The sequence below is a fragment of the Lepisma saccharinum genome, chromosome 2 (genome assembly GCF_977018435.1).
Source record: "Lepisma saccharinum chromosome 2, izLepSacc3.1, whole genome shotgun sequence".
Classification (NCBI taxonomy): domain Eukaryota; kingdom Metazoa; phylum Arthropoda; class Insecta; order Zygentoma; family Lepismatidae; genus Lepisma; species Lepisma saccharinum.
This window is the reverse complement of record NC_139230.1, coordinates 136,413,643-136,436,588: the sequence shown is the minus strand read 5'-3', so window position 1 is coordinate 136,436,588 and position 22,946 is coordinate 136,413,643. Positions and strand designations below refer to the sequence as shown.

Here is a 22,946-nt window from a genome sequence, read left to right as displayed (position 1 = left end):
TTTCCAGAAAAAATGGTACGTGATGGAACATTTCTGATTTCATTTTCGTAATCAGCATATTTGATTTAGTAAAGAACACCTTCTTTCATCTCGTGACAAGACACAAAGTTCAAATTTGTTGCACTGCGTTATCTATGAACAATTACTTACTTCTATTGTGAAAATAGACATTTACTGAATACAGCAACCATGCAGGGTCTAATAATAAGTGAAGCTAATGAACGTAGAGGTGGATCCGTTAGCGTTTACAGAATACAGCGACCACGCAGGGTCAAATGATACATAGAGGTGGATCCATTAACACATTTAAACTAAAAGCATATACCTGGCAGGGACATTTAGCATTCATTCTTCTTAACAAAATATAATATGGCGACCACGCAGGGTCATTACAAATGTTTTTGCAATTTATAAAATTGTGGCAAAAGTGTTTTCAGAACACAGGCAGGTGATTGCTTCTACACTTATCTGCATGTTTTAAAAAGAGCTGTGTCCAGTAAGATGCTAGAATATCAGCTTTATCACAAAATAACAGATCACAGCTTTATAGGGTGTAGGACTTTTAGGTGAAAACCTATCATAGATATTTACTAAGCATGGGACATATTACACAGTCCTCTATCAGAATTCAATGATATTGTCATACAGGTATTTCAGTTTATGTGTTCATAATTTTAACAATCTGATATTTCTGTAAATAGCATGTAACTTGATGCAAGATTTTGCCATTTTTGTTGTTTTTATGAATTAAGAAGGTATAGCTCACACAGGGCAAGTCACAATTTACAAAACACCACTGTAGTTAAAGAATGAAGATGGTAATCCAACATGTGAATAAATCATCCCACCTTCTTCAGTGGTGTTCTTGGACCAGTTACATCCTCTCAACACGTGTTGCATCATCTCTGGATTCCAAAACGCTGATCTGTTCCTGCTAGTTGACCAACTCACAGTCCATCCTCTAAGCCACTTTACAAGTTCCTGGAGTTTAACATTCAATTCTTCCTGGTCACTCAAGAGAAGATCAACCAACATCTGTTTCCAATCTGAACAGGAAAGATCTTCTTACTTCAACAACAGCTACCCAAGGCTTCTTCCAGCTTCTCTGTCTCATTAGCAAGAAGACTCCAGAAGCATGACTTCCTCTCCATGAAGCACGTGCTACCCTAGTTATAAAATAAAAATACAGAGTCTGTCCAAAAAGTATCAGGACTGATTGTTTCTAGCCAAGGGGAAGGGGTGAAGGGTGGTCTCCATGGGCTGGGACGTTGGTGGAGGATGTCAGATGTACGATGCTACCTGGCTCAGTTGCCCCTTTGTCTTTGCAGAGTGTGGATCATGCCCTGAATGAGCAGTTGTTTTGTGGTGTCGTCAGGAATCAAGATGCAGGGCACGATTGAACAGCGGCATGCGATCAAGTTTTGTGTTGAACTAAAAAATTTCGGTGCTGAGACCCTTGCAGGACATCCATTAACAAGCCGAAATGAGGAAAATGTGGCAAAAGTGAAAGAACTCTTGGATTCTGATTGACATCTTGGTGTTAGAATAATAGCGGAAATGTTGAATTTTATGTGGAAGTGCTCGAGCGTTTGAGGTTAAGGATCCATCGGGCCCGAAGGGAGATCGCCGATACCTGGATTCTCCACCATGACAATGCACCGAGTCACACGTCGCTATGCGTAAGGGAGTTTCTGACGAAGCACAATGTGGTAACGCTGCCTCAGCCTCCCTACATTCCAGACCTGCCCCCGCCCAACTTCTATCTTTTCCCTGGTCTGAAATGGAGCCTGAAAGGACATCATTATGGGATGGTGGAAAGAGTGCAAGCAGCTTCAATGCAGTGCCTGTAGGAGATTCTGGTTGCAGACTTCCAGGGGGCGTACCAAGCATGGCAGGAAGGTTGGCAACTTGTATTGATGCAGACGGATCTTATTTTGAAGAATTTTAACTCATTGTACATATATCTGCAATATTTTATTTTTCCTGAATGGAGTCCCGATACTTTTTGAACAGACCCTGTAGTACGTTCATCAATTATTTTCTTAGAAAATTTTGTATTTTAATTGTGTGTTGTCTAAAATGCTTATTTTCCAGTTACAATCAAATTTATCAAATTGAAAATGTCAGAATGTATATTGGGTGATATTATTGTACATGTATGTCTTCAAAATGCATTGTAAATTGCAAATAATGTTCTTTTACTCCCTTAGGAATGGGGCCTATGCCATGGACTGTTAACTCTGAAATCTATCCTCTGTGGGCAAGAAGCACTTGTAACAGCATTGCTACCTCTTGTAATTGTTTGTTTAATCTTCTGGTATCAATGACATTTTTGACACTTACAGAAGTGTTGGCAAAACAAGGTAAGAATATGATTCAGCTAAGAAATGTCATCCTTACATAACTATGCATAGAGTTAATATATTTTATCAAATCAGGCAGGAAAAATAATATAGAGCAAGAACATGCAATACCATCATTCATCATAAATAGAAATCTACTAATGTAGTACAGTAATAATGCATTTATCATTCTAATTTCTCTAATCTGATTCTAAAACGTCTACAAATATTTTACATTTTGTGTATGTTTTACAGCAGTGTTCCTGTAAACAATTAAAAATTTATATTGATAATCATACACCTTACTGGGAATTTATAGCATGGACTACATGGTTAGTAGATAGCATTTTCAGTTGATAACAGGAGTTACAAATATGGGAAATATTCTTCAGAGTTGAATGGCAGCACTAAATACATACAAGCAATTACTGAAACATGTTGCACCAGATCATTCACATCTATAGGTTTTCTACTCTTATGGTGGGCGGCCCTCATGCTGGCAAGGGAAGTGGGTAGCGGGGGATATGCGGCAGACCAACCAGACAACAGCAGTGGTGCCGAGAGTTATGACATCAAGGGGAGGAGGTGCTGCCCCCCTCCTTCTACAGGCTGCTGCATTTCTTATCGCTCTGAATTGGTCACTTCCTCGCTCCCCACTTCCCTTGCTAGCATGTAGGGTGTCTGCCGTAAGAGTAGAAAAGACCTATAGAGACAATGATTTATAACAGTGATGTATGCATACAATGAAAGTGCATGCATATTTCTATCCAGTGGAATGGAAAATGTTCTTGCACTGTGTGCAAACAGATCAATAACTTGTTTTATTTTATTCTGGTGGTCAGTTCTTGAAGTTCCTACATAATCATTAATTGTAATTCTTTGCTTTTTCTTTCAGGGGCATTTTACTTGTATGCTGGAATTACTATTGTTGGATTTATAATTTTCTTTTTTATAATGCCTGAAACCAAAGGAAAATCCCTTGAAGAAATGGAGACACTTTTTACAGGACCTTGGTGCATGAAATGTGGACGTCGAGATTCTAAAAGCATTCAGTATGTACACATCAAAGGTTTAAATAGAGATTGTAAGGAAGATGATTATGATAGTCCAGACAGCGAAAGCTAATATGTATGCATTATTGTGCATATAGGTTAAAAGCTGACATGTTTTGTGCTTGAGTGTGTGGATGTATTTGAATGTTTATGTATGGAAGTGTGTATTACTGCTGGTGGATTCTTTTTTTTTTTTTTTTTTTGCATGCTGAATATTGGCAGTATTGCTAATGAAGAGATGATGATCCACTCTGAAAGATACATATCAGGAGTGATTTCATGGTTCTGTACCTACAATTGTGAAAAATGTTTGCTTCTTGCATTGTTTTAAATGCACATTTTCTAGTCTTAAATAGTTCTGTACTGGTACATATTTATTTATTTATTTATGTTGGAAGTTTTTTGTTTAGCCCACACAATACTGAAGCTTAGATCTATAACTACATATACATTCCATAATTTTGTATTTTCTGTGTATAATTAAGTTTGTTGTTAATGTTAATATTAAAATGTTCATCTATCTTTCTTAGGTTTGTATCTACTACAAACTGATTTGCAGTAGTAGTTAAAAATTTCTTGAAAAACTTCATAATTGGTGACTGTGATAGTAATAACATTTTAATATATCAAAATAGAACATTTACACGCAAAAAAAAAAAATCTCACATAAATTCCAATTTATTATTTTAAAACTAGAAAATCAAAATCCTAGAACATTTGTGTTGATAAAAGCTGTGTACTCACCTTTATTTCTTTGAATTCTGGAAATTAAATGAAAAATACTCTATCTAGGAATATTAAATTTGAATTATACTTGAGTGCAGAAGTATACTAACATATCACTAAACAATTTAAATTTATCATTCTTGAGGTATTTTTATCTTAGATTTATTTACAAAGAAGTTCTTAGAAAAGAAGTTCATAAATTTTTTACTAATTATTTGTAAGATGATTGGAATAAAAAGAAGATAAAAAAGGTTTTGATACTTCAAACTAAACAATTTTTTTAAAAGAAAGACACAGTAAAATGCATAAATTAGAATATTTCATTGCTTTACTTAAGATTTACTCATTCTTATGTATGAATATGTGCTTACAGTAGCTTCTATGAAGTTTGTTTTAAAACACAAAGTAATTCACAGTACACCTTGATCTTAATTTAAAGATAAATTATTGATAAATAAGTAATGCATTATGATTTGCAGATTTGACTGACTGAAAACTTTGAACCATCTGCCATATGTCTCACGATAGGGATAATTTCCAGGATAATTAGATTCAGCATAAGTGTTATGTGGTATTTTTGCAGATCTTGGAAGATTCCTAGAATTCAAAAGTATTGATGACTAAATTGAACTTACACTTTCCAATACCAATACATGGGCATTGGTATCATCTCCACCCTAATCCATATCATTTTAGTTGGAACTAGTTGATTTTAAGATGAATGTTCCTTAACTTGTACAGTTATTCCTCTTCTGACCTTTCAGCCCCATTATAGCATAAAAAGTTGTCCCATTTGTACATCAGTGCATTTTACATGGGCAACAAACTATATTAATGAGAAGTTTCCTATTGATTTACTTTGCAAAGACGCTGTTCTTTAATTATTTATTTTTTAAAAAAAATATGAACAGTTATAAAAACATCACATTAGACATATCATGACACATACTTTCAGTGTAATTGTAATATACCTGCTGAAAAGCACTAATTTAATGACTTCTAAGTAAAATCACTTATGCTTAGTTTTTTGTTTCTGTTTTGGAATGTAGTATATACACACATTGAAATTGTGCATAGCATTTAACCCTAGACCACTAACCCATCATAATTTTTATGAATTCAAATGTCAGAACTTGCTGTTTTAAACAAAGCATGTTTTTCTGCGGGCTGCCTTTTCATTGTACCTTCCAAACTTTCTTAGAAAGAGTCATTGCTGAGCTACTGTTCTGATGGGTTGCACCTGCCCCACACTGTGTAGGGTATAGTGTCGTGAATTTTACAATTTGCTGTTGTAAGTTAATATGAATCCATGAAGAAGATGACCGAGTTAGACCAAATAATCAACGATTGATTTCATTTTGATTTTTGTTATTTAGCATAACTTTTCTGCCACTTTTGACTAATCACAATGATGAAGATGAGTGATGATATGATGAAATTGATGAAGGGACACACTTGAATAACACCCATACGAAGATTCGCACCCGAGCTGCCTGATGCCATAGCATGCTCTGCTAACGAGTGATGAGGAGGATTGTGTAAAGGAAGACTTTGTTGTTGACACTTGATTGGGAAGGTGAACTTTGCTGAAGTCACTAAACATTCATTTAGCTTCTCTTCCATGCAGTACACATTGGGATACATTTTGCAGGCTATAAAAGCTCTGGCACCTGACTCGGAGCCAGTATAATCCTCTTTAGGACTTTTTTTGTGTAGAGTTCATGTGTGTTTGTGTTTGATTGTCCCTTCATTCATCCTCAGTGATGTTAAATAAACAAAGTCAATAAATCAACCATGGTTGGGAAGTTCCAAGTGCGAATAAAGGGAAAATAAACACTTACAAAACAAAAACAAAACGTAATTTCTTTTAATTGCAATTTCAGTTAAAAATCTAATTTATAATTATAAAAATATTTTACATTTAATTTATTACAGAGTATTTTTTGTACTTTTATTATTGTAAACAAGAAGTTAAATTTGCAAAAAAAAAATTTAAAATCAACTTTCTGATGTTATATTTCAGACCCTAAATTTTTCATTTCTGGGCCTGCATTAAGTAATTTATTGATTAATTGATTGATTTGTTGTTTTAAGTCCAATTTATGCACAGTAAGGCTAATCGGGACTGGACCTACAGTTTAAAGTGGGATCTGAACCACTTGTGCCTCCACTGGGTATCGAACCCGGGACCCCTTGATTACAAGAAGATGACGCTACCATTGTGCCATCAGGGAGGCCCTGTATTAAGTAAGAACAATTGTAAATTAATATATAAAGTTAAATGAGAAACTAACAAAATTATATTTTTAGACTTGCAATAATAAGTAAGAAATGTTCAGTTTTGAAAATCATAAATGGTTTTGTAGATACAATAAATATAAAGTAGGGGAGACTGCCCCAGTACCAGACATTTAAGCATTTTGTTCATTTTACAGAAAACCTATTAATGAAACTGAACAAAATCAAAAGCTAGAAATAAAGTACAACATGAGTTATAAGATAATATAAAAATCACACCTAAAGAAATTGTTTATAATTGCTTTATTATGACTTTTGAAGAGTGATGCAAATTATGTCTTTCAAAAACTGTTCCCAGTACCAGACACATTATGTTAAACATATAAAAGTTAGCAAGAACCAAAAAACATGCACAAATATTAGTAACATTACATACTTATATCAGTGGCGTGCGGTGACATTTTCCGTTGGTGAAGCAGATCTAGCAAAATTAAGAAAACCAAGAATTCATTGCTTCTACATGGTACGTTATAATGAAAAAATTAGCACTACCTGATAGTGGTTCCATAACGTCTAAGGGAAAGATGAATGTCCTGGCGCAGTTGTTCATTTATTCGAATTTCAGTTGGTCTGTTGTCAAACGTATTTAATGCAACAGACGATCGTGGATGATTGAAACAATTTTGAAGATTTTCACACATTGCAATATTCACAAATCCACTTTGGCACCACGTAGTTCTTTCCGTAATAAATAGTAAACAATGCCAACACTATTTGAAGCAAACATAGAAATTCACCCGCCTGAAAAGCCATAACTTTGCACCTTGCAAAGCACTTGAAAAAGTGTGACAACGCCCAGCGAATTTTATTAACTCTATTTGGTGGATGTGTCCATGGACATGTTAGCTGTCTTAAGAGATCGAACGCTTGGAAACGTTTATCTTCACATCCGTATGTCAGCAATCATATTTTGTGTTTCTCCTGTGTTTTGAAACTTTATAGTTTATTTATGAATATAAATTTTAACTAACTTGGTGGATATGCTACATCACTGACAGTATACAGTACACTTGGACACTTAATCGTGCAGTTCGCAACACTGAGGACATCAGCAGGCTGACCAATGGGATTCTCTGCTTTCTTCCAGCCCTTACGGGTTGGAAAACAAGCTTTGTCTCCACACAACGTCTTCTCTTATTGGATCCTTGAAGGTCGCCGGGGTGTTTGTTGGGTTTCTGATGGCATTGCCAGGGTGGTGATACTACGCAGATGTTTTGTTAACAGGTCGTGAGAGGGTGTTGATGGCCTCATATCGGAAAAGGACGAACCTTGGATGCTTGCAGGTTGATATTCTGGAAGAAATAATGAGAATCCAAAAGTTAAAGAATTAATTTGTAACAGTTATGCTGTGTGCCACCACTTCTGGCCTTGCTGTACCGGAGTGCATGTGCATGCTGTATATTGTCATTGGGGAGCTTACTGCAATCATTGCACACAGAGTTCACACACGAAGTGAGCTATATTGTCGCTGTCTGCACACGCAGCGTCAGCCCAACGAGCACAGCTGCAACACTGCACCCAGTCTTCCTTCCCCACAAATAATGCATTCAGTCTCCTTGGATGATTGACAAGTTCATTTTCCAACTCATTGTTGAATGTTTTTCTAAATCTACCCATGGACGGTGTCATTTTAATTGACTCCCCCTTTTTAAGGGCAGAATCATGATCAACCAAGGAACATTTGGGGACAGCTGGTTCCCTAACACTAAACTTCCCCTTAAGCACAGCATCTCCCCTAACATCATAAATGTTATGTAGGATTAGAGAACATGTTACTCCCAGTAAGGGGTAGTGTTCTAGGATTAAAGGAGTGCAGTTATTTACAAATTCTGTACTACTGGCAGTGGTGTCCAGTTATAGTGTCCATAGATTTCTTGTGCTGAAATGTTGATTGTTGATGTACCTGTACCTGTATTGTACTTAATTGTGCTTTATAATATGCTTACTTGTATATTTGGTATATATGTTATGTGATATATATATGTTGAAACTGTTATTTTTGTTAACATGTTATAAATTAGAACATTAGAAATATTTATAATGGTGTGAAACATTTTGGTTTCACCTAATAAATCCTCAGTCCCAAATATTTGAATTGCAGGTCATTCTGTTGGAAAAAAACAAACATGATATACAAGTGTACAAAATTCTTGATGGCATAAGATTACATGATTAACTTGCATATTTCTTTTAAAAACAACTGAATCCCATGTCTTAATTTATATAATTTTATTATTTATATTCTAGAACTCAATTGTTTCTATTTTGAACTTATACTAATATCACTGCTGATAGACATCAATTTCTGCAGATATATTATCATGTTTTGGAACATTTAATGTATAATGCTTGTTTTTTTAATTATATCTGTCTGCAAGACTTTAACTTATAATTATTATTTGAATTTATACTGTTATGTGACAGTATCCTAATGTGTGTTATTTTAAAGTACAGTGGGACCTTGATTTTACATTTTTCAGAGGAATGCAGAAAACTGTAAAATTGAAGAAAATTTTATGACATTTTGCTTTATTGGGACCATCAAGATTGAATGTGTAATGCAGAGAAATGTAAAATCTAAGAACATTAAATCAGGGTTCACTGTAAATCTATTTTCCTCTACAAATGATGGTGATCAAATTTTCCCAATTCCATGTCTCATGACACAACAATGGTGTTATCTGACATCTTCCATACAAGGGTGCCCAGGCAGGTTTGTGGATGGAGGTTGTGTCCACCCAACTTTGGGGAAGGGGGTCTTCTTGTGATGGAAATTTTACTTAATGAACAATACAGCATTGGACGAAAGTTAATTTACATTATCATTTAAGGGTATGAGCTACAGTTTCTGTGAGGCTCTTCCTTCCACAGAACTTTTGCCAACTTAGCTCTTTTGGAGTCAGATCTGGCTCTTTTGTGCACTTGTTTGGCTGTGAACTGGGGTGCATGCGCCCCTGCTCACTATGATGCCATAACTGGCTCCAGTCCACATAAACCAGCTTTTGCCATGAGTATACATTTTGCACGTGACATGATATTGTTATATTGGCTGCATTGCCCCACCCCCTCTTACCTCCCCAGCTACTTTTTATAGCACTGTGGCTGACATGAAGATGACATAATATTGTTATCTGGGAATCCTTTATTTTCGATTTCCTACAACCGTCGGTGGATTATTGAGATGGGTAATGCTGCCAGATCTAGACAGTGAATACTAAGCATAAATTGTCATCATTGGTGTAATTAATGGTAATAGCAGCACCCCCACCCCTTTGTCACCTAAAATTACCCTAGGAGGCAGTTTATCCAGCCTTCGTAAATCTAGCTCCTTGAAAGTCAACTTTAACTCCATGTAAGGTAAAAGTTAGCTCTTTTATGTGCATCAGGTTTAGCAACACTGCCAGGATGGCTGTAGGAAGCAAGGAGAAATGCATTACACTTATGGGAGCATTATTTTATTTCTTCTCTCGTATATCAAACATACAATGGCGTAGAAAAGTACATGGACAGAAAAAGGACACATTGAACAATTTCTTCGTCATTGGAAAAGTCAAAACTCCCATTTGATTAGCCGTAACTTGAAGTAGAAGTTGATTCCCCATAAGGAATACATGGGATTCTTTAAATACGTATTCATCATATTTTTCAAACATCGTGTCTAGCTTAATAATCAACTTAAAAAAAAACCTTCCACTTGCAACATCGAGAGAAATTGATTTATTTATTGGAATTATTTCTTTTATTATTTTGGTTGTATGTGTTTTAATTGACCAGTCGAGATTTTTTCTAGTAGCAGTGCCCATTCCAACTATATGGAAATGAATGCACAACAGGTGCAAAACTGTCACTCTTCCCCTTATGCATCACTGCTATGTAAATAGCAATTGAGGACAATAACAAATAGTCTAATAAGTATTATTTGGGGGAGAGGGCAAATATCCAGCTCTTACACATTTTGCCTTAAATGTTCACTTGAATTCTGGTGGGGGATTGAAGCATGGTTGTTTCCCTATGCATCACGGCAGACAGTCAAAACAGCCAATCAATCAGATGAGCATATTCTTGAAATCCTTTCACGTTTCATACTATTGGAGGCTGGGAATAATGTCGGCTGTAGTTTACAAATATGTGGGCGACAATAACATTTTACAGGAAGGCATGTAACCTAAATATTTGGAATTTTAATGTATGAGCAACAAAACTTAAACAATTAGCCCTAAGACTGAAATGGAAAGAAAATATGCATTTCAACAACTTTAGGTGTCTGCATTCATCCTTGTGTCTTTACATCTCTCTTCATGTCATTATAGTTGAGAATATTTGTAGAAAATTCATGATTGAACTAAATAATTTTTGTCAAAAAATCTATATATCTTTATTATTGACATATTTTCCATTGTTACTATACAGTTTTTTTTTTTAATTCATTTACAAGCCACATTATTTTTAATTTTTATTAATTGGGGATTCACAGAATCAATACAGAACTATTGACTAATAAGGCATGCTCATTGTAAATCTGTGATTAGCATATACATTAATTGTTAATATTGTAAAATATTTCCTATCTGTAGATTATTGTGCATACATTGTAATGCCTGCTTTTATGAATATCTCTATATTTTCAGGGTACTGAAAAATTCAAAATCTGAAATCTATAGTCTTATTTTTCTTAGATCTTTACAACACAAAGATATATATTCTCGATTAACTCATACATTTAAGAGGACAATGAAATATATTTCTTAATATAAAAATATATTTTTGTTATATCTTAAGATTGATAAAATGTACTGTTGAATAACAACTGATAGAGATCTAGAATCATATTTTTTTTCTAGTATATCATATTTAAGAAAATTAAATTCTTATATATTTGAGTTTTCTAATACATGCCTCCTGATATTAATAACTACTAGATACCGTATTTATTTGTGTATAATTTACATCCTCGTTTTTGATGGGGAAAAGCAACAAATGTATATCATTTATAATATACAATACAATTCAGGTTTAAAGAAATGGCTTTCTTAGTGTTGGACTAAATATTATGGATTCAATTAAAAATTAACCAGTAGACTACATAAAAACGAGTTACATCAAAATTTAGCTTATTCGGTTCTGCATTAATCTGTGGTAAGCTTTTTTTCCATATCTTCGATTTTTTATTGTTGTGAGAACAAAAAAGTGGCCTTTTTATTGTTGTTACTATGCTATGTTTTAAATCTGTTACTATATCGATAAAAAAAAATGGCAAAATGCCTATCAATTAGCCAACTCCTGGACCATCTTGTGTACACAATGAGTCACCAACCCATACAACCTCTCCCTCCACTATCTTTAGGTTCCCAAAACTCTTACTTCTGGAACCTCCTTGTTTATTCTGTAGTAGAAGCAAGCAAGATCAAGATGGAACAGATACTGCTGGTTTCAAGTTGCAAGTTCTAAGGTGTGCACAGGAAAATGGCAACAAGGCTGCAGCTCGAACATTCGATGTTTGTGAAGCAAATGTAATAAACTGGCGGAAGCAAGAGGAAAACATGAAGACATAAACATGAAGATATATATATATAAAAATAAAAAACTAGCTTTCCAGGGAAAGCATTGCAAATATCCAGAAGTGGAGCAAGAGTTATACAATTATGTTATGGATTTGTGGCACTCAGGATATGCGATTTTGACTGACATGCTCATGCTTGAAGCTAGCGAAATAGCTTGGAACAAGAATATCACCACAAAGGAGTTCAAGGCTAGTTATGGCTAGGTCTGGGCCTTCATGAACAGAAACCAGTTTGGCAATCAGGTGGAGAATGATGCTTTTGCAGAAGAAGTCTGAATAATATGAAGAACAGTGCACCATGTTCCTCTAATACATTATCAGGCTGTGACAGAAGAACTTATCATGTCACAGATTGCCAATGCAGATGAAACTCTATTGTGGTTTGATATGCCAGAATAGACAAGTGTTCTTCCCATTGGAGATAGGTGTGTACAGGTCCGAACAACTTGAGTGGACAAGCAATAGTGCACAGTTATACTGGGGATTATGGCTGACGATTGCAAGTTGCCTCCGTATGTAATATTTAAGTGGATAAAGGTTCCCAAAGAAGCCTTTCCATCGGGAGTTATTGTGAGAGCACAGGAAAAAGGGTAGATGATGGAAGAACTCGTGAAGGATTGGATGAATTGCATGTGGGATCGGTGGCCAGGTGCTTTATTGTGGCAAACTTCAATGCTTGTTTTAGTCAGTTTCCACAGTCACACCACCAATGATGTGAAGGGAAGAATTCGTCATTTGTCTGATTTGGTCGTGATACGGGGAGAATGATAAAAATGCTGCAGCCCTTGGATGTTGTTATCAATCGCCCATTCGAGGTCACAGTTCATTGTGCGTATAATAGATGGATGACATCATCATCAGCATGAAATCATGCCAAGTGGGAGGTTGAAGCATGTGTTGCTGCATATTGTCTGTGAATGGATTTGTGAGGCATGGAACTCGATTTCTGCAGAGATGGTGATGAAAAGTTTTAAGGTAACAGGAATTTCAAACAAGATAGATGGAAGTGACTATGACAAAATTTATGATGACATACAAAGTGCCAGCAACAATTCTTGTGACAGCAGCAGTGCCAGTGAGTGATAGTGATGTGTCATATTTCAGACAGCTTGTATTAGTACCTGTGAACTGCCGAGAGTGAATAATGAAATTAAGTGTATACTTTAGTTATTTATTTACGTTAGTCATGTGACAATAATGCAGTAAATATACTGTAAATTTGGTAAATGTTGACATAATTATTTTACTTTCATTTATTTGTTATTAGGTTATGTTAGTTTAGGTTATACTACGCTATGCTATGTATTTTCCAATAGGTTTTCCCGTTCATTTTGGCAGGGGTCACTAGCAGATGTTTATGACAGTTTCTAAAGCAATGGAAAACCATTATTTCTTGCATGATAAATACTGATGTCATGCCTCCTGTGTGTTGGGAGGTGCATATTCGAATCCTGCCAGAATGGAGCTGCTTTTCTCAATGTCACAGAACGTTCCAATAGACGGTGAAAAATAATGGACAATGGCGTTTTCACTTTTATATTGTTAAAATTTATTACTGCTAAAGAAATCCAACATGGCTGCTTGAGCTAACCTATTGGCACAAAATTATAAAGACAGAAGGTAGAAGTTTTACACAACCGAAGCAAATTTTTCCTCAAGTTTTTTAAGATTTCTTGTGAACATTGAAAACCGTGGAGTCATCATTTGTATTTATGCCTGTTGATGTAAATGTGTTATATTCAGCTAAGGCAGAAATTATTTTTGAGGAAGCTATTTTCAGTACATGTTATACACAGTGACATAGGGAAAACATGCGTGGTTTCATTATTTTGGCTCTCTGAATTATGCTGTACAGAATACGCATCAGAGTTTTTTGGCAGCAAAAATTTTGGAAAAATGTGTGCATTATACATGCGTAAATACGGTATGTAGGAAAAATTACATATTAACATGTGTTCATATGACATTAATGTGAAATTCATATAAATTAATATATGTATGAATGTTAAATTTCACAAACTTTTTCAAGACAATGAACTTGTCTCTGTATAGTACAAAACTGTTTGTACCTCATTTATGAGCATTGTAAGTTAACATTAAACATTTTTATTTTTGTGTACAAAAGGTTTTTTTCACTGAAAACAGAAATAGTACATTTTATTTGTTAACCAAAATTGTAATTATTATAAACAAAAGTTCCCTTAGAGAAAGCATTGAGATAAAAGTTTCACTGAAGATGAAGGTGGTGTCATGCATGTGAGAGGTGTGTTGTCACATATTTGCAAAGTGCCCAGTCTTAAATAACATTTAGAAAGTTAATGTTTCCTCTCTGACCCCATGAAAATGTGTTCCACATCTAATTCAAAGTGGAAGTACATTTCAGATTTCTTTTTAAATGGCCAATTCAGTTGCAATTACTCTACATGAGCAGAAACTGGTTTTATAGGAAATTTCTTTTTTTCCCTATATTCCCAGTTGTGTGAAATTTACATTCCATAATTAGAAAGTAATAATCATTATTGTTGTTGTTGTTTTGTATATGTGATGGATGCTTCAGCACCTGGTATGTTGTTAACTGCATTACTATGGAGATGGTGATTTCTACTATTGAGTCATTTCTGATCTACTTGATCTTGCTTCACCCCAACAGCTATTAACTGTGGTAGAGATCAGGAATAAATCCAATTAGGTCTGCTCTTGAGGATGTATTGCATTGATTACTCTATTACAATCTTATCATGAGATCAAATGCTAAGTTTCTTTTTCAAAATATATTCTGTGCGCAACGAGTAATGCAAAGAAACAGCTGTTTTTTTTGTTGTTTTTTTTCAAATTCAACAAATATTTTTACTTAAGAAGTATGTTGTATTTTTGCATATTGAACTTCTCAAGATCAAAATACAAAGGTCATTATCTGAATCCAGATGTCCTCAACAGTGAACCAAATCAATGTCCAGCTATAGTTACATGGAATATGTTTGCCAGCTCGGCATGAAACTTGAGTATCTCATCCATGGTAATGCAAGATGTGTCCTATGAATGGGACAAAGCTAGACAACCAGGTCAGTTCTTTCTTTGATGGAACTTTAGTTATGAATGCTTTGATTGTAAAATTCACATGAAAAATTGCCTGTGCTTTAATGCTGTTTCAATGAAAGTACACACTTAATTGTATATTGTTAAACCTAATGCAAAAGTAAATTAGTACTTAACCTACTGTCAGTACTTATGGAACTCTCAGTGCAATTTCTTTTCAGAACATTAGGAATCACAGACAGTTTTAATGAAATATGTGAAAGTATAATGTGAGCACACACTTGAAAATAAAGTAAATGTTTCTTATTTTTGTTATTTCACTGTCAGACATAACATAACCTTCAAGCAAATGTATGGTGTCAAGTAGTTTTATGATAGAAATATGACTCCATATTTGTTTGTAGTTTGCCTCATGGGCGAACCTGATTATGCAGAAATAAATTGTATTTAAACATAAAAAAGGAATGAATGGGGACTAAATTATAAATAGAAGTAGAATAATGAAAATTACAGATTTTTTCATTTAAGTAAGTTTTACCTTGTGGTAAACATGCTTTCATACGAGATTCTATGATGTGCATATGTGTGTGTTGCAATGGATTTTTTTTATTCAAAGTACTACTTTTTTCTGAATTGTATTTACAAATGGACAGTCCAAACAGGAAATTTTCCATACTCATATCTAGATTTTTGGAGTGAAAAACACCATGAGCTTGTAGAGTAATTCCTCATCTTGTAATATGTGACATCTGCCATTGAACGTACACATTGTGTCATTGTGATTGATTGCTGCAAAGAGCTGACACAGCTCCATTCCTCTTAATAGTCCTAATTTCAAACATGACAACTGTGAATGCTCCCTGTACTATGGCATGCTAACATGACTGCAAGCTGTGTTCAGCAACCAAGACCTGGCCTTCTCATTTTAGATGCATTCTTTTGTTATGACAGTGCAAGATCCCAAAAGATTTCAACAGCAGATCATCTTATCCAGTTCAGTTGGATACACCTCACCATCTGGTCTGCAATCCTGACCATGACTTCTGCTTTTCTCTAGCTTTACAAAATGTGTGTGAAGAGAAGTGGAAGTGAAAGCATTTGTCTCTATACAGTACAGATCCTTTTATTAGAGGAGCTTTTTCAACCTTGTGAGGCAGTATAAAAATGTTGAAAAATTTATACATGAGAGATTCCTTATATCCACTGCATGCTTTCAGAATAAAAATTGGCATTTATGACTGACATTCTACAGATGTTAAAAACAATGGGAGAGAATAAAGATAGATCATTAAATACACACAGTGGAACCTCAATTTTACGTTTTTCATTGGACAAAGCTGAAAAAAATTTAAATGTGAGAAAATGTAAAATCGAGGAAAATTGTAAAACATTTTGCTATATTGGGACCATAAAGATTGAATCAGGAAAATGTAAAATCAGGGTTCCACTGTAAATAGTGGATGAAAGAAAGGAGGGCCAGAAGAGCTAAATAAAAAATTAAATGGAAATAGAAAACACCCACCAGACGCTGGAAATCTTTCAATTATTGCAGCTTCATCTTCAGACATAGGTAAAAGATGGTGGAAACAGAAGTGCAAGGTCCAGAGGGAAGATACAGTTGTCACAGAGGAACATGATTTTCTTTCCAGCCTTGTCAAAATGTGTGAGTAATATGGTATTTATGGGGGGGAAGTTATATGAAGGGATGTAGGAAGGTTGGTAATTGGAATGAGGGGTGGAATTTTGTTCGAAAAATTACCATGTGGCCTTATTCAGGTCAGGGGTGTGGTTGTACTCATGGCTGATATGTAGGCTCTCTTCTTGCAACCTTGCAGGTCCAACACTTGCTCCTTGTTTCCACCATGTCTGAAGATGCAGCCATCAAAATTTAAAGATTTCCAGTGTTTGGTGAGTGCTTCCTATTCTCATTTTATATATGTGTGTGTTTACCGATGCCCACGTGCATATGTAGCCTTGATAAACTATAACAATAGATAATGAATGGAACATAAGTCAAATGAGGTAGTGCTCATTGTTCAGATAACCAACTATTTGAAAAAAAATTGTAACTATGATTATTTCAGTTACATTTTTTGTAATCCTGCCCAAAAATATCAGTACATGGCTCATTCATTCATTAAAAGTAATATTTCATATTGCATCTTGTTGAGATATCAGGCTGAAGTAATTCCTTTTTACCCTCATGTATAAATTGAGACTTTTTATTTGTCATATTATTCTGTAATCTTTTAGTGAAAATATGACTTCTATAGATTTGGTGCTGTTAACCCTGTACAAATGTAGCTGCCATGCCAACCTTGTAACCTTCATTCATTTCAGTCTTATGTTTGTGTGTGTGGTGTATTATTCTTGTGTGTAAATGCTACAACTAGCAAATTCCATTGTATTCCTAAATCAGTAGAGCCACTCAAGAATTCAGACCATCCAGGTTTGAGTACTGGTACACACTGTTTAAAGATCTTTTCATTAATGTAAAAGTAGTTGAAACTAGTTTAATTTTCTTGACTTAAGTATAACAAAAACTGATTGCGGAATAATGACAGGTGTATTTCATAAGCCCCTTGCAGGTGATTTATACATAAACCGGAGATCTGAACATTCAAGTAGAGTCAAATATAACGTTTAACTCAATTTCTTTATTAGAGCCGAAAGATTGTGTAACAACAAAAGTGAGAAAGAGAATGAAATAGCTTGAATAAAGAGAGTGGGCTTGAAGAATGGGTATTCATATTCAATCTTGGAGATGAATAGAATTGCTAGGAAAGCTAGGAGAGTTGTAAGGAATGAAATAACCAATATTGCAGATAAGGAAATTGAAAAAGAGGAGGGACGGAACAATGGAGTTTGCTTTGTTGGTATTCCCTATCGTAAAGGGATTTCGGAAAAAATAGAAAAAGCCATGAAAGGGTACGGTGTTAAATGTGGAGTGAAAGCCCCCCGTAATATTGAAAAGCATTTTATGGAATATAAGAAGGGGGGGGGGGGCAAAAAGAAGACCTTGAAGGGCAGAAAGGTGTTTACAGAATTGAGTGCGAATGCAGGAGGGAATATGTTGGGCAAACCGGAAGGAGCATGCGAATCCGATTGGGGGAGCATGATAAAGATTAGGGAAGAGATTCCTAAAACCGGTCTCTCGGAACACATAATTGAAAGTAAACATAAAATCGTAAAAAGGGAAGTTATAAAAAAAGTAGTAATAAATTGGACCGGAATGTATATGAAGCTGCACATATATGCACTGGAAATGATAATAAACTTAATAGAGATGATGGCAATTTTGAGGAGGGGTGGTTCTATTTTCTTAAAAAGTGGAATACAGCCGGTAATGATTACGCTGAGTTGGGTTTTCATGTCACCACCGAAGTTTCGAGAGCTGCGGGGAAAGAACGTGAATTTTCATTGGATTGGTGAAGTGAGAGTTGAGGGGAATCAGTCCCATGGAGGGGTGGTAACCTTCAAATCTGTGTACGGAGACCGTTTCCCACACGCTTTGCCTTACAGCTGGTTGGAATTCCTGGGCCGCTGCAGTGGACCTGCTTTTAAACCTTTTAGTATTTTAATATGGGCTTTTTTAGGAACACAGGAACTTTTACTTTGTCAGAGTTAAGGGTTTTTATAAGTGTTTTTTACCCTAGCCTTCAACCTATATCCCTATATAACACTTTTTACGTGACACCATGACTGGTGTCTAGATATTCATGTGGACCTGAAGAGGGAGAAAGTATTGACCTCCGAAACGTAGTTTGGATAAATTTATACTCACTCACGTAAGTTGTGAATTTTTTGATACTATTTTGGTATTTACTCTTTTATATTGGATAGTGAGCAACACGCACTTCATCATTATGTTATAACTTAAAGTAGATTAAAAGCTGTAAAAACTAAATCCCATGAACGTGTCAGTACAATAGACAACCATTTCCTGCATTGAATCTTTTTTTGTATACCTTTTAACCCATGTTATGTCATTCTAACCATATTTTAATCTTTTAATCATGTATTGTACTTAATATCCCATTCGTGAAGAAAGATCAAGATTCACCCAAAAATTATGACTACCAGAAAGAAGTACATGTTGTGACTTTGTCTTCATCCCTCTCAGTTGTGTCACTGGCACCATGTTAAACCATAGGAGCAGCACCCCCTCCCACACACACACCCAGGTAACCACAAGGCTTGACTAAACATCCCCTCCAGCTACCATTTCCCACTTCAAGTGCTGAGTGTCATCAATAGAAACTGAAAACTCTGGAATTAAACAGTTTCCCAACCAGCATCATAGAAATATTTTCTTTACACGTAAACACTTTACGCTGATTTGATAAGAATTTATTGCTTAATAGATATGTCAATTAATACCTACGGCTATTTAGAAATGCATCTCTACCATCCTTCATTTCTGTGATATCCCTATATCATTTCCCCACCTACTCTCTCAAACTGTTCAATGAAAGTAATCAGTCCTTCCCTCATTTGCCTTCTACATGCATCATGTATTTATCTTTTATACTCTCCTAATGTTATTCTATCAAATTTATGTACTTTTTGACTCTTGTCATTATAGACACAGCCTTTGAGAGCACCTCTGTCCTCCAAATATTCAAGAGTTAATATTTTGTTAAAAGGTGCACAAATTTGATAGAATAGCATGTACATATATAAAAAATAACAATGTCAATCTCCCCCCTCCACAATATCTATTTGAAGTTGACACCATTATGTGTCATCAGGCTCTTTTGGTTACACCAGTATTCTAGAAGAAATTGTACTCAATTGAGTGTAAAATTTGTCTAAGAAATCTGTAACTAACTATCTATCTTGTGAACAACTGTTTTAATTATTTGTGAACTGTGTATGTTACTGTACTTGAAATTTTTCCATCTTTATTTCATCTTAGAAGGAAACTGTGTTATGTATTTTGTAACATTTCAGTTTCTAGAGAAAGCATAAAATAAACTCTGTAGGTACTGTAATATGAGACGTTGTGGATATTAGCTGTGAACTCTCAAAGTACATCTTGCGCGAATCGGCAGTTTTCCACACATCTGTCCTATTCTAAAGCAAATTTCAGAGTATTAGAGATGAGGCAGACTCCTTTCAGACATTGCATGAGTCTTCAATGTATATGATACAATAATGAAAAAAATTGACCTTTCTCGAGTTTGCCTTTAATATCCGCAATACCTCATATGTGGTAATTTGTTCTTTGAACATTGAATATGAAGACTGACTGAAGAAAAGAGAGTGCTTCAGTATGAATTCATTGAAGATATATCGTCTAGTTATACAGCATTCATGAAATAACTTTTTGTGAGAAAACAAACAACATGATTGATGTGCATGTGGATGAAGATGCTTTCAATCTAAGACACATTGCTTTATAAAGATTCAAATTATGTAAGAGAGAAATTAATAAATGAAGAGTTTCTAATTTTATCATGGTGCATGCATATGTATAGTCATGCTTAATGTGTTAGGATATGTGTATGTAATATGCATGTAAACATGCATATTTAATTTTATATTATGTTTCATTGTGTCGTGGATCTTACCTTTTCCTTCATATTGTTTATTTGAAAACTGTTTGCTTATGCATGATATTTTTTTCTTCCTATTCTCAGTACACCAAGATGTAATTTGAAGTAAGGATTTATTATTTTTTTGTGATTATGAGCTAATGTCTTCATGTTCCACCCCAAGATACTTATGAGAGTATTAAAGAAAATGTATCAAAGACAAAAAAACCTCAATTCCCATCTTTCCGTGTATTACTTTTAATATTTCAAATTAAATTATATTATCAAGGAGCTCAGTTTGATGTAACTGCATTTCCATCCAACTGCAATCATAGTGAAAATTGAGTTGTTTTTTTTACCCATATTCTTATATTAATTTCAGGGCCTCCCCGATGGCGCAGTGGTAGCGTTGTCGCCTTATAATCAAGGGGTCCCGGGTTCGATACCCGGTGGAGGCACATAGTGGTTCGGATTCCACTTTAAACTGTAGGTCCAGTCCCGATTAGCCTTACTGTGCATAAAGTGGACTTAAAATAAAATCAACCAATCTTATATTAATTTCAACTGTAGATTTTTCATAACTTATCATTTAAGTAGTGAGCATAAATATACTAATTTTGCCATTTGAAGATTTTTTTTAAAAAAAATAACAAATATTAGGCCATTTAATAAAATTGTTCAGATGAATTCCAGAGATCTTACTTTCTCAGTCTGGTGCATTTGTCAGCTATAAAATAATAATGATGATAATACTAGAAGATATCCTCTTATTACAGTGACCATGTTTTGGCCTTGAGAGCCAATTTTCCAACAACCCTTGTCTATGATGAAATTATTACAATATAAGGAAAGAAAATAACATTTTACTCAAGCATAATATAATTTATAAAAGCAGTTGTATATGAGCTTAATGGATAAAAATTTCTAATGTTCATGATACAGTATAATATTTTATTCCTGTATGTCTGATGCAAGCCAAAGGGCAGATGACACTGTGCTCCTATCCCACCCCTTATGGCCAGCTAGGGGTATTAGTCATGGACAAAAAATTGTTATTTGAAGGGCTCGGGTGTAAAACATGGTAAGTGACAGTTTGGTCATTTCTGAGTTCATTAAGAAGAAAAGTATAAACCCTGTCTCGGATAACTGTGGAGCAGGGTCGCACATAGCGGAGGAGGAGGGAAATCGAGTGGTGAAAGTGCAGCATTGCCAACTGTATGGTCGTGACTTTACATATACAGAAATTTCATGGCATGTTCGCCTTGTCTACAGTTAGCTGGTACAGGGTATAGAAGCTATACTGTAGATAAATTGTTTTTGTGTTGTGTTTCCTAATTTCAAAAGGCTTCACTGAGTCCAATGCAAATTGTATGACATGGCAATTTCATTAAAAAATGACCGAAATGGCACTTACCATGTTTTACACCCTAGCCCTTCATTTATCCATGCTATAATTATTGCTAACTAGTAGCAGATTGTAATTTGGGGGACATGTGAAAGAGGTAAAATATGACTTGATAGTAACTTAATTAAGTGTAGTAGTAAGTGCAGTTCTCAACTTGTCGTATGTTATTCACAAACTGCTTAGCACCATGCCTTTCAGGCACACTTCCCATAGTGACCCCCTAGATAAAATTATCTTGTGGGAGTTTAAGAGGGCTTAATGGCTACATATTTATTCATGAGCAAATTGGTTCTCTTTCTATAAACTGAAGCTCACTAACCTACATGGTGGTCACCGCTCCTACTGTATACAGGATAAAAATGTTTAAAATTTAAATTATATTATGTAACAACAATGAAATAGCTGGAGTCATCCTCACAGGTGATTTTTTAGTAATTGTTATGTTTAATTTAGTTATTTTTTTTGCACATGTGTTGTTTCTTTGGCTAGATTTTAGTGTCATTTAACTGTTGCAGATCATCACAACCAGTCCATCATGATCGAAATGATGAATTACCTCTCAACACCTTTTTAAAATGAATGACTGTTTTGCAGTTCTTTATTTTTGAGGATTTTTTTTTAAGTTCACTGTAAGTAATTCTTTCCACACACATTAGGTTGTAGGCATGTGTAATTTATTATGCATGCATAAAATGCATGGTTGTTTTCATGTGTAAATTTGATTCTATTTCAGTTAGGAATATATTTAAAATTCATACAAAATTTGAATTTGATATTTTATGCTGTTAATTCACTGAAATGTGAGAAAATAAGTGTTTTACTTGACAAATTAATTAATTTGTTCCTGCTTTTATTATTTGTATGTGTGCATGTGTGTAGTTATGCATGAAAAATGCATGTTTTCAATCAGTTAACTAGCATAAGCATGAATACCATATTTACGCCTGTAATGTGCACCCTGGTTTTTGATGGGGAAAAGTGACAAAAAAT

At 34.8% G+C, this 22,946-nt stretch overlaps 1 protein-coding gene across 4 annotated transcripts in view; it reads left to right on the top strand.

Moving 5' to 3' along the window:
* Window positions 1–22,946, top strand: part of LOC145984132 (proton myo-inositol cotransporter-like) — a 326,090-nt gene that overhangs the window by 291,034 nt on the left and 12,110 nt on the right. Inside the window, exons 11-13 of one of the 4 annotated variants that reach the window (XR_014441282.1) lie at window positions 2,211–2,363; window positions 3,238–3,394; window positions 22,472–22,585. Coding sequence is in view for 3 of the 4 variants with exons in the window: in XM_083117570.1 (XP_082973696.1) it covers window positions 2,211–2,363; window positions 3,238–3,467 (383 nt within the window). In the remaining variant the exon portion in view is untranslated. Of the gene's footprint in view, window positions 1–2,210; window positions 2,364–3,237; window positions 3,904–8,898; window positions 15,312–22,471; window positions 22,586–22,946 lie in introns of those variants that run through there. The other 3 variants (XM_083117571.1, XM_083117572.1, XM_083117570.1) reach the window with 3 other exon arrangements.